At 40.7% G+C, this 13,029-nt stretch overlaps 1 protein-coding gene across 1 annotated transcript in view; it reads left to right on the plus strand.

The window, feature by feature from the left end:
* The window catches only part of Arhgap24 (Rho GTPase activating protein 24), a 338,234-nt gene that overhangs the window by 103,540 nt on the left and 221,665 nt on the right, over positions 1–13,029 (plus strand). The window contains exon 2 of the mRNA XM_059274817.1: positions 8,547–8,634. Within this exon, the coding sequence (XP_059130800.1) occupies positions 8,547–8,634 (88 nt within the window). The remainder of the gene's footprint in view (positions 1–8,546; positions 8,635–13,029) is intronic.

The following is a 13,029-nucleotide window of genomic DNA, read 5'->3' on the forward strand; positions in this document are numbered from 1 at the left end:
ATATTTTTGCATATGTTTAAGCTGGTATACCCAGGATCTTCTCAGGTCCCAAGTGCAGGGGTCTGTGTGTCTAGAGTAAGAGAGTCTACAGGTTACATCCTTAACTCTGTGACTTAACTGAAATCATTTTGGATATAACAGGCTCAGTCTTTTTGTTGAAAAAAGTCATATTCTTGCCAACTAGGAATTCTGGAGAAAAAGGAAACTAAAGAGCCATCAGTATAGCCAAAGAGCATTACTATTTCTGTGAGCTTTTTTCCCCACATAGTATGTTCATTTGGGATTTCATTGGCAGCCAGATAAAATATTAATGTAGTTTCAAGGTGACGTTGTACCACGGGTTGACATTGAATGGGCCCCTCAGGATGAAGCTCCATGCTAAGGCTGCCCTGTTGTCCAGCCCCGAGACGACTCTCTCCTGCCGCAGCGTTTTCTCCTCCACTTCCAGCCTCCAGTTTTAATATGAAAACAAATGACATGGCGCTGAGGAGATGTAAAAATACCTTTCCTCAGTTGTTAAACAAACCTTTAGAATCACTGCAGTCAGTGTCTTCGGTTCTTTCGGTGCTCGATTTAGCTGTTAGACGGTGTCTCTCAAGGTGAATTCTAGGTCCTTTCTACTAGAATTTTAAATGCAGAGAGGGTTTAATTAAAATGAGGCTTAAGTGGGGGGGGGGGCTGTTTTACCGCCAATTTTCTGGTCCATTGATGATGGCTTATTGGATTACTTGACTCTAGGGTCTCGGAGTTTCCCCCTAATAAATATTTTACAGCAGTGATATGTTCCCTCTTTGTTTTGGTTTCATAAAGAGACATAAATTTCCAAAGCGACAACATCCTCCCTTCCCCCCACCTTCTTCCCACTTCCCCTCCCCCACTTCCTCCTCCTCTTCTTTTTCTTCTGCCATAGACTTTACTTCAAATTTTTACTTTTTAATTTCAAAACCTCTTTAATAATTTCGTATCTGAAGGTATTTACATCATTTCCAATCCTCCATCCCCCTCTCCAGCTCTTCCTCTGTTCCTCTTTATTTCCTTTCAAATTCATGACTTACTTGCTTATTATTGTTACATATAACACACACAGAGGTGCACACATGTACATGTGCACACACACACACACACACACACACACACACACCCTGCTAAGGCACCATTTGGCTTTTCCCACTTTCTGAACAGCAGACGTTTCTTTTCCTATGAGAAATAATAAATGCTGTAAAATGACCATGTACAGGACAAGGCCTGGCATTTGATTGAGAAGGGATAGCAGTGGAATTCAGTCTTCTCCAAATAAGGACTCGTAAGCATGCCAAGGACTTTCTGCCCTGGGGTGCCAGGGCCTGAAATGATGCTGGTTGCATAGTTTCATCCTGGTGAGATTAGAGGGCTGAGTAAAGAGTGATTTTCCCAGCTGCCTTCTCTCTGTATGCCTCTCACACTATGGATTTTCCCCCAGAACAATGGGGTAATAAAAATTAGGTATCCTTTGCCAGCTTGAGAGCTGGGCTTCTTTAAAACCTCAGCGGTTTGCAAATTCCTCCTAGGGGTCATTGGAAGATTAATTTCTCAGTCTTTTCCTAAAGTCATGGCTTCTCTTATCTGCTGCAACTAATTACAAGTTTATGGCTTAAACAAAATGAATGTATTTTTTCTCATAGTTTTAGACTTAAGAAGTTTGCAAGCAAGAGAGAGATAACAGGGATGAACTAAAAAAGATTCTAGGAGAAATTCTCATCCCTGGCCTCCGGAGCTCTGGGTGACTCTTCAGTGGTCCCTGGCTGTGGCTGTGTCACGTCTGTCTGCCTCTGTATTTACAAGCCCCTCCCCCCTCCATGTATCAAATCTCCATGCCCTGGTCCCTCTATTCCAAGGATCCTTGTGATTAGAATCAGTGGTCACTCAGACAGTCTAAGATAGTCTCTGATCAGAATCCTTAACTTGATTCCATCTGTGGAGGTTCTCCTCTGATGAATTACTGTTTCCAGGGTCCAGGTGTCAGGAGCTGACATGGAGCAGCCATTGGGTGATATTAGCCAATAAGTGATATTGGGTGGCCGTTATTCAACTTCTCTTACCCAACTATAAAAACAGACGTCACATTTTCTGCATAGTTCGTTAACTCAATTAGATAATAATTCAGCAAACATAAACCTTTACTATAAATTACTAACCATGTCATCACTTGATAATTACAAATAATAATTAATTAATAATAAAAATGCTCAAAATATCTAGAATGTAAAGAGGTTTTTAAAAATTTTCAAACAGCTAATAAATGTTGTGTATAAAGATTTTCCCACCAGGTTCTCTTAGTGTTTGGAGGTAGGTTCTTGTTTAACGCAGTTGAAGTGAAGGAGCTGAGCAAGAGGAAGAGTATTTTGTGTCAATGACATGGCTGACAGGTAGAAGAGTGGGACCATGAACCAGGGTGTCTAACTCCAGAATAGTCTTTCTCAGTCCCAAAGCCACTGTTACGGATGCCATCACATGACTAAAGTGCTGTGGGATGGTCTGTATGTCAAATGCTCTGATTGGTCAATAAATAAAACACTGATTGGCCGGTGGCAAGGCAGTATAGGCAGGACTAACAGAGAGGAGAACTGAGAGAACAGGAAGGTGGGAGGAGACACTGCCAGCCTTCGCCATGACAAGCAGCATGTGAAGACGCCGGTAAGCCACGAGCCACGAGGCAAGGTATAGATTTATAGAAATGGATTAATTTAAGCTATAAGGACAGTTATTAGCAAGAAGCCTGCCATGGCCATACAGTTTGTAAGCAGTATAAGTCTCTGTGTTTACTTGGTTGGGTCTGAGCAGCTGTGGGACTGGTGGGTGACAGAGATTTGTCCTGACTGTGGGCCAGGCAGGAAAACTCTAGCTACACTAAAGCGTTTGTAAACACAACCTTGTTCTTCTCTTAAGAATACCATATCCAGTTTGCTTTTCATAACAAGGCCTTGTATAAAATAGTTTTGTGTCTTTCTTAAGCAGTTCTTAAACGTGGGCTCTAGAGTGCAAAGACTTCTTTTTTCATGTAGCTTTTCTTGTCATTATAGTCTTCATGCCTAAAATAGGGGCAGCAACTAACTATGTGCTACTTAGCATTAGCTGAATAAGTTAACAAAATTACTTGCTGCAAATATAAAAGAACCAGTTGTGTTGCCACAGTGAAAACTGTTGACTGATATTTTATTTTCCTTATCTCATTTTAAATAAAAAAAAGCTCATCGAAAATTCAGAATGCCACTACTTTCTTCCTTAAGCATTCATGACCATGGTGTATGCTGGGAAAAGAATCTTATACTTCTGTTCAAGAAACTAACAAAATGTGCACATATTTACTACACATACATGCTTTTTTCCTAGTCTAAATTCCAAAGGAAAAATCCTCATGTCTATTTTCAACAGCATCTAGCCTTGCTCTAATCTCTTGTGGCTTTGGCTCTCTGGTCTGATATTAACTAGAGATGAGATTTCTTTTTAATAGCAAGTTAAACTGAAATCAAACTGCCAATATACTTCTCAACTCTATTTTTCTTTTGTCAACTCTAAACTGCCAAACTATGAAAGATTGTATTTATCATGTTCCATTGTGAAGTTACAAAGGTACTAGATGAAAAGGATATGCCCATTAGAGATAAACATAAATACAATTTCAGTCTGAATGTGTAATTATTGCTACATATTCTGAACCATCAGAAATGTTACACTCCCTTCCCCTTTTTCTTGTAGACCACTCCAGTTTATAGTGCAGTATGTTGAACATCACGGTATGGTATCGAACCCTGACATAGAAAATATGGACATTTGTATTCTGGCTGTTGTGTAACTCAAAATCTCAGCAAGAAATTAATAGTGTCACTCCCAAATGAAGAGTATGTGATAAATAAACCATCAGAAAGTATTATGAGGGTTAATCAAACTAATGAGGACTGAAAACAGAGAGGAATATTACTTTGTGTAATTCTCTGGGAACTTTGATGCTTTATAAACAAGGACTAACCTTTATCACTCAGTGTAGTCCCAGGAGGGAGCCCACTGATGACAGTAATTATCTGAGCCAAACTAGGTAGGTGAGAGTTGAGTAAGAGACTACTTGAACTAAGTGTCACGTCAGACTGTGAAAGGAGGATGATACAGCATGGAGGGCAAGATCCTGGGCTTCTGAGTCCAGCCTACTTTGTATATTGCTTTTAAAATTATTTTTGTAATCTATTTTATTTTTAATTATGTATGTCTGTGGGTGGCCTTATACACATGTGCAGATGCCTGTGGAGGCTTGATGAGTAGGCTTCCTTGGAACTGGAGTTACAGGGAGTTGTAAGCTGCCTGAAAAGGGTACTGGGGACCAAATGTATGTCCTCTGGAAGAACAGTACACACCCTTAACCACCTAGCCATCTCTCCTGCTAGAATATGACTTTATAAGACTAACAGTACACACAGTACACATTTACTCAGCTGTCAGTGTACATATATATATATTTAGTTTTAATTATATTCTGGTAAAATGCTAGGCACTAGTAGTAAATTAAGAATCAATTAATATAAAGTCTATCAAATAACCAGAGAGATAATATCTTAGTATGGTGGGAGCATGGTAACATTTCTAGAAAAGCAGTTAGCTAGATCAGGAAAACCACAGGAAAGGCAAAAGTTTGATGAAGGGAAATTAGGTTCAAGAAATGGGTGGGATGTTGAGCAATTCCTTAAATGTCTTTCAGCCATTTGAGTTTCCTCTGTTGAGAATTCTCTGTTTAGTTCTATAGCCCATTTCTTAATTGGACTGTTGGGCATTTTGATGTCTAATTTCTTGAGTTCCTTATATATTCTGGATATCAGTCCTCTGTCAGATGTGGGATTGGTGAAGATCTTTTCCCATTCTGTAGGCTGTCGCTTTGCTTTGTTGACCGTATCCTTTGCCCTACAAAAGCTTCTCAGTTTCAAGAGGTCCCATTGATTGATTGTTTCTCTCAGTGTCTGTGCTACTGGTGTTCTATTTAGAAAGTGGTCTCCTATGCCAATGTGTTCAAGACTACTTCCTACTTTCTCTTCTAGCAGGTTCAGAGTAGCTGGATTTATGTTGAGGTCCTTGATCCACTTGGACTTAAGTTTTGTGCACGGTGATAGATATGGATCTATTTGCAGCCTTCTACATGTTGATATCCAGTTTTGCCAGCACCATTTGTCAAAACAACTCTGAGATACCACCTTACGCCTGTCAGAATGGCTAAGATCAAAAACACTGAAGACACCTTATGCTGGAGAGGATGTGGAGCTAGGGGAACTCTCCTCCACTGCTGGTGGGAATGCAAGCTTGTACAACCACTTTGGAAATCAATATGGCGATTTCTTAGAAAATTGGGAATCCATCTCCCCCAAGATCCAGCTATACCACTCTTGGGCATATACCCAAGGAATGCTCAACCACACCACAAGAGCACTTGTTCAGCTATGTTCATATCAGCGTTGTTTGTAATAGCCAGAACATGGAAACAACCTAGATGCCCTTCAACTGAAGAATGGATAAACAAAATGTGGTACATATACACAATGGAATACTACTCAGCAGAGAAAAACAATGACATCATGAGGTTTGCAGGCAAATGGATGGATCTAGAAAAAATCATCCTGAGTGAGGTATCCCAGACTCAGAAAGACAAACATGGTATGTACTCACTCATAACAGGATACTAGATGTGGAACAAGGATGACTGGACTGCTACTCACATCACCAGGCAGGCTACCTGGAAAACAGGACCCCAAGAAAGACACAGGGATCGCCCAACGACAGAGAAATGGAATGAGATCTACATGAACAGCCTGGACAGGAGTGGGGGTAGTGAAGGGCGAGGGTCGAGGGAAAGAGAGCTTGGGTGAGTGGGAGATCCCAGCTGGATCAAAAACAGAGAGGGAGAACAAGGAATAGGAGACCATGGTAAATGAAGACCACATGAGAATAGGAAGAAACAAAGTGCTAGAGAGGCCCACAGAAATCCACAAAGATACCCCCACAACAGACTGCTGGCAATGGTCGAGAGACAATCCGAACTGACCTACTCTGGTGATGGGATGGCCAAACACCCTAATTGTCGTGCTAGAAACCTCATCCAACTACTGATGGATCTGGAGGCAGAGATCCATGACCAGGCCCCAGGTGGATCTCTGGGAGTCCAATTAGCGAGAATGAGGAGGGTTTATATGAGAGAGAATTGTTGAGACCAAGGTCGGATAAAGCACAGAGACAAATAGCCAAACAAACGGAAACACATGAAATATGAACCAATGGCTGAGGGGTCACCAACTGGATCAGGCCCTCTGAGTGGGTGAGACAGTTGATTGGCCTGATCTGTTTGGGAGGCATCCAGGCAGTGGGACCGAGTCCTGTGCTCATTGCATGAGTTGGCTGTTTGAAACCTGGGGCCTATGCAGGGTCCCTTGGCTCAGCATGGGAGGAGGGGACTGGACCTACCTGGACTGAGTCCACCAGGTTGATCTCAGTCTGTGGGGAAGGCTTTGCCCTGGAGGAGATTGGAATGGGGGGCGCGCTGGGGGGAAGGTGAGGGGGGCGGGAGGGGGGAGAACAAGGGAATCTGTGGCTGATATGTAGAACTGAATTGTATTGCAAAATAAAAATTTAAAAAAAAAAAAAAAAAAAAAAAAAAAAAAAAAAAGAAATGGGTGGGAAGAGTCTATCCAGGTCTTCATTCTAGAACAAATAAAAGCCACAAGGTGTTTTTATGATGGAAAGGAGAAATTAAACATCTGTTTCTAAAGGACTCTCATACAGCATGGAAAACTAGATTGAAGGTGGTAAGAGCATTATGTAGAACCCAATGAAGAGGTGCGGGATCCACTAACATAGTAGATCATACTCGCAGGCAGTAGAGCAAGGGTGGAATGCAGATAATAATTTCCATAGCTGTAGTTTTTGCAACTGAGTGAAAGATGCTGGTAGACATTTAGCTAGAGAATTCATGGTGGGAACTAGATTCAATTGCATTTTGATTTTAACTTAATTTATTTGAAGTAATACAATTAGAAATGTCAAATATGCTCTTAGATGCAAGGTCTTAAACTTAAGAGAATCATTATTAGAGACATTCTGATATTGAATGCCTCATGGTTGGTTATTGGAATCATTAGTGTTGATGAATGTAAATGATTAGATAAATAATTGTTAGAAGAGATGAACTCATTGGACAAATCTTTGACAAATTATGTCATAAGGACAAGAGTCAGCAAAAGAGACTCTGCCAATAGAGATGCAAGAGAGAAACCCCGGAGAAAACCAAAACAAGAAGAAAATAAGGTGCTTCAAGAAACTGGTTAGAGCCCAGTATAGTGGTACATGCCTTTAATCCCAGCACTTGGGAGGCAGCGGCAGGTGGATGTCTGTGAGTTCAAGGCCAGCCTGGTCTACATAGTGAGTTCCAGGACAGTCAGAGGTATATAAGGAGACCCTATCTCAACAAAACAAAATAGAACACAAACAAAAAGAAAAAGAAAAGAAATAGTGGTCAATAGTTTGATACTTCATTGAAGATTGAACATATCAAGCATGTACCTTAAAAAAGTCATGTGTCCTCAACTACAGGTGAAAATACAAGGCTACAATGGTCCATATGAACAAATGATTCAGTATAGGCAATTTCTGCTGGATAAAGAGAAAATAGGATGTAATGTGGGATGAGTTATTAAGGGCAACTTTTAAAAATAGAGTAGATGTTTATGTATGTCTACACTGGTGGGAATGATCCACTGAAGAGAGAAAAATCAGAAAGAAGGGATAATCAAAACATCTCAGTCCATCTTTTGTGCTACTGAAATAGAATGCCTGAGACTGGGAAATCTATAATGAACAGAAAGAAATTTGTTGGTTCAGTCCTGGATGCTGTAAGCCCAACTGCAAGGAACCAGCATCCTCTCAGCATTGCCCCATGGTGGAAGGCAAGGAGAGCGCTACAGAGAGCAAGAGATAACATGTCAACCTCACTTAATCTCATAACGGCCACTAATACACTTAGGTTCTGAAGAATTCTCATGACTTCTATGCCTCCAGGTGACCTAACGCCCAACAATATTGCACTGGTATTAAATTTCCAGTCTAGAGGGCACATAACCAACTATAGCAAAAGAAAAGGCTAATTTGAACTTTGACTTAAGTTTTTTTCAATGCTTTCATCTTGAATTTTTACAGCCCTAAAACGGAAAAAAAATATCTACTGCTCCAGATTATTCCAACCGTTGACTATTATAGGGTGGATAGAATGCTCAATAAATTTGTTGGCATGCAATCCACTTTATAAATTGATACTTAAAATGAACCCAAAGTTAATGTTGTCCAATGCACATGAGATATTAAAAAATATGTACTAAGAGTAAATGAATGTAATTATGGCTTATAGAATTTGATTATGATAAATAGGAGGGGGTTTGATTAACATGACCACTTACTGGGTTGCAGACACAACTTGGATAGTCAGTTCTGCTGCTGTGTGGAACTTGCCCTTATGCTGATGTTTGGGGCATTTGTATTTACAGGGTACTATTTTTCTGCCGGGAAATAAAGTCATTGAGCATCCATGCAATGAAGAGAACCCAGGAAAATTCCTTTTTGAAGTAGTTCCAGGTAAGATAAATTTTCTATTTTGATCAAATTATCTCTGTTCTATGTTGGGAAAAGTGAAGACATGTCAAGTTTTGATATCCTTCAGTTCTAGCTGAAAGTATTAATTGGGAATGCGAGCATTTACTTTGGCTATCATGTACACAAACAGATGCCACCTTTGTACATTGATACAAATGAATGTGCACACGTGCACATGCTCATGGCCACAGGATGATTCACCTGCCCATGAGACTCTTGATTTGACTGGAATTGATGAAATGGTATTATAAAGTACTATGTGAGGTGAATCTAATTTCATAGGGATCTTATGATGGAATCTTGACACAAGTTCTGGTCAAACTCTCTTCCCAGAGGATTATCTGATAAATTCCCTTGCAAAACTACTTTTTGAATAAGTCTTTCCTATTTAAAAAAATCTCTCAATGCCAAAGCAAGAATTATTACAGTCCTGTGTCTCCATTTTGCTTCCAACCAACCACTTACACATGTTTGGCCTGTGGACTGCGGACGTGTCTCCCAGGTCATCAAGAGTTCTCAATATCTGCAACATCTGTTCATTTTGCTCTGTTCATTTCCTTGGCTATCAGCTCCCAACCATTTTAGTGTATTTAATCCATACTTAAATCTTATAATAGCCCCGGAACTGCGTCTCCAAAGCCACAGCTCTCATCTTTGATCAGTTCTTTGGTGTCTCCTTATCCCCTAATAAAAGTAGAAGCAGGTGAAGAATGTGGTTTTTATAGAGTTGGCGCTGGACAACCTGGTTGATGTGATGTTGATATTGATCTCCATGCAGTGTAGGGTGGGTGTGAATTGATTTGTGTGTGTGATATGTAATTTGTATCAATAATGCTGGCACAAAAGCAGTCAACCAAACCCATTTTCCCAGATTTATAAGGTCTGGCAATTTAAAACGTGAGAGCGTATTTTCCCCCTCAATGAAAACAGCTGTAGCGTTGAGTTCAGCAGGCTCAAGATGGAATCCATGACTAAACGTTAATTAATGCAGTCGAAGTGCAGAGAGGTTAGTCTGATGTGTCGCATTATTTGTTTCCCCCCAGGGAGAACACATTGTAAGAAACCTGACTCTTGTTTGCCCTCTTAAAGCCCCTTTTGTTCTTACTTCTTAGAGGAATGCCCCTTGTGGAACCAGATTCCAGATGTTGCAGAGGCTTTGAAGTATCAGTAGAGGAAGTTTCTTTCCCTATTTATTCTCTCACACCAGGGCCTGTTGGCTTTTAAACCAGCATGGTATTAAATGGATGGCTTTGGCTTTTTATCTCCAGTAATAATGTCAAGAGTCTACTTACCCAGTCAGTCTACAGGCTGCCCATAGACGAAAGCTTTTAGAGAAGGCTCTGATATAAGGTGGGTATTCTTGAGCTTGTGTTAGAGTGCCATGTCTTCAGGTCTAAGACACTGTGGATGAATTTTCCAATATGCTGTGTCTGAGCCTTATAGACAGTACACATGCTATAGGGCCTGTGATACAACACATTTAAGATCCTTAAGACTATGCGATAAGAAGTCTGAGGTTTGTAAAAAAGTGTGCGGGGAATTGAGTCTTGCTGCTATGTTCATACTAGTACCTACAGTGTGCACACAGCTCCATCAAGACATGTTACTATCTAAGCCATCAGTGCTGTGAGTTAAGATTTATAGTTCTGAGTGATCTTTATAGAGCATGGAAAGAATTGTGACAATTGTGCTATGACAAGAAACCTGGATGCACATACACGTCACTGAAAGTCAACTCTCTTTGTTACTAATTTCATTAACTGGGGCTGTATTTCTGCGACCTTGGGACAGGATGACATTTCCAGGCAAGTACCTATGTACTCAATATAAGAATATGGAGATTGGCCGGGCGGTGGTGGCACACACACCTTTAATCCCAGCACTTGGGAGGCAGAGACAGGTGGAGCTCTGTGAGTTCAAGGCCAGCCTGGTCTACAGAGAAAATTCCAAGACATGCTTCAAAGCTACATAGTGAACCCTGTCTCAAAAAACAAAACAAAACAAAACAAAATGAACATAGTTAATGCTGGATTTTTTTTTCAAAATTAGGATTATTTACAAGCAACAAGATACTTGCTTTATCTTTCCAAATGAGAACGACAATATGATATTTTCTAGTTTTTCCAATCATGTTTTAACATGGGCATTTGAGAGGTTACAGTGGAATGTTTTCATTAGTCAGAAAATTTGGGCGGGGAAAGAAAGGACTGAAAATCTGTGATTGGCACTTTGTACTGACACATCTGTCATATATGCAAACATATATATGTATTTGTAACAATCTGTAGTCCACATCGGTTCTCCCTGGAGAGTTCTCAGTTGCCACTCTGGGAAACCCACCCTACATGCCACACATAACGAACACAGACCCAACCCACCTGTCTCTATGGACAATGTACGTCAAAGTCTAACTCTCCAAGATGTGTGAACGAATATAAGACACTTAAGTCCTGTAATCCTGTTGGCTCATGGTGATTTCCAGCAACGCTAGGGAAAGACTGCAGCCAGCTCTTCGCTATTTACACTAACACTCTCTGCATGTATACAGATTTGTGTGTGAGAGCAGTTCATCTTCCTGTATAAATACATCTTTATAATGTATTCCTATATAGGGATTGCTGTTTTTGTTTGTTTTTGCATTAGTTTGAAATGCCAAAAACTAGGAAATAGTAAGAAAAACAAGGAATTTTTAACAGAATTGAGAGACTTGCATCTTTGTATGTTACTAATTTATATTCATTTGTATATCATATTTCTATGCAGATTTTAAGCTTGTAAAAACATAACTGGGAAAGTAATCCACTCTAAATTAGTGTGAGTTTTTTTTATGGATTTATTATTCCTGAAATGAATTATCTTTTGAATAGTGCCATGGTTTACAACATCTCACTTCAATTTTTTTCCAATTTCTCTACTTGTTCTTTTCAAAAAATGTCCGCCAAATTGGCAAATTTGAAGAAAATACGGTCAGATGTGCCAAATTTTAGACTGGAGTGAACATTTAAGGCCAAGTACTAAGCTTTTGGGAAATGTGATTGAGAAAAGAATGTTGGCAGATCTTTAATGTAAAATCCTTGAAGAGAGAAAATGTAGCTGGTCTTTGCTTCTTATAATGTGTTTGGGTTGAGTTTTCCTTGTTTTGTTAGCAGAATAGTGAATGAAGGAATAATGCGTTGACTTTCTTAGGATAAAATCTCAGGAAGAGTAAAGGGAGATGGAGACTCGACTAAAGAGGGCCAAAGGGAAAAGGGGGGTCTCTGCGCCCATCCAGGCAGGAGCAGCAGCTTCCCTGCTCTGGCTACAGCCTTAATGCTCAGCACCCCAGGCATCCAGCTGCGTGTGTCTGTGATGTTGCTGAAGACTGCAGTTCCTCTGCAGCCATGCTGAACTGTTGCTGCTCCCTGAGGCCTTTTCTCTGGTTCTGTGACTGATGGCTAATGTGGGGGAAATCCTGACATGCTTCCTTCTCCTTCTGCTGTGCCTTGGTCTCTGGACATAGGGATCCTGGTCGACAGATGCTGTTACTGGAATATAGCACCTCACACCTCCAGGTCTTTATGTGCCTCTCCAAATGCTGATGCTTCCATGGGGTGAATTCATAAGGTTTTCATGTCTGTGGGATTGGCAGTGCACTTCACATGGCAGGCCACTCGTACTGTGGACATGGCCCTTTTGGATGGAATACAAGAGGACTTAATGTCCAGCTGCTTTCTTTTTGAGTATTTAAGCAACCAGCACATTTGTGTTCCCAGGCCTGAAAAGGGAGGGAAACACGGGCGGCGGTTTCCCTGCTCCCACATCTTGTGCTTTTCTCCAAGAGGCATCAACTTCAGTACCTGGCTTAGCCAGTGACTTTCCGGCTTCAGGTTCCAGCGAGAGGCCTTACCTCAGGAGGAGGAGGAAGATTTCAAAAGTTCACAAGCTATGCTCTTATACCTTTCTGACTTCCTAAAAAAAAGAGAGAGAGAGAGAGATTTATTGTGTTTATTTTATGTGATGAGTTCTTTGTCTACATGTATTATGTGTGCCATGTGTATGCCTGGTGTCCATTGATGGAAGAAGAAGAAGGTGATAGATCTTCTGGAACTGGAATTGAGAATAGTGAGAACAGTTGTAGGATACCATGTAGGTGCTGGGAATCAAACCTAAGTCCTCTGCAAGAGTATCAAGTGTTCTTAACTGCTAAGCCAATCTCTCTACCCCAGTCTTCCTGCTTTTCTATAGCCAGCAGACAGTCTTGCCTATCCCTCAACAGTTTGTGCCTATCATGAAGCCATTCTCTGAGAGAAGTATGTCCAGTTTCCTAGTCCTGCCTTGTAATAGCCATGGCGGGGCTCCATTTCTAATTTGATTTCTGCCAGTGAGCTTGGAAGGGAT

This window comes from Peromyscus eremicus, chromosome 10 (assembly GCF_949786415.1).
Source record: "Peromyscus eremicus chromosome 10, PerEre_H2_v1, whole genome shotgun sequence".
NCBI classification, from domain to species: Eukaryota; Metazoa; Chordata; class Mammalia; order Rodentia; family Cricetidae; genus Peromyscus; species Peromyscus eremicus.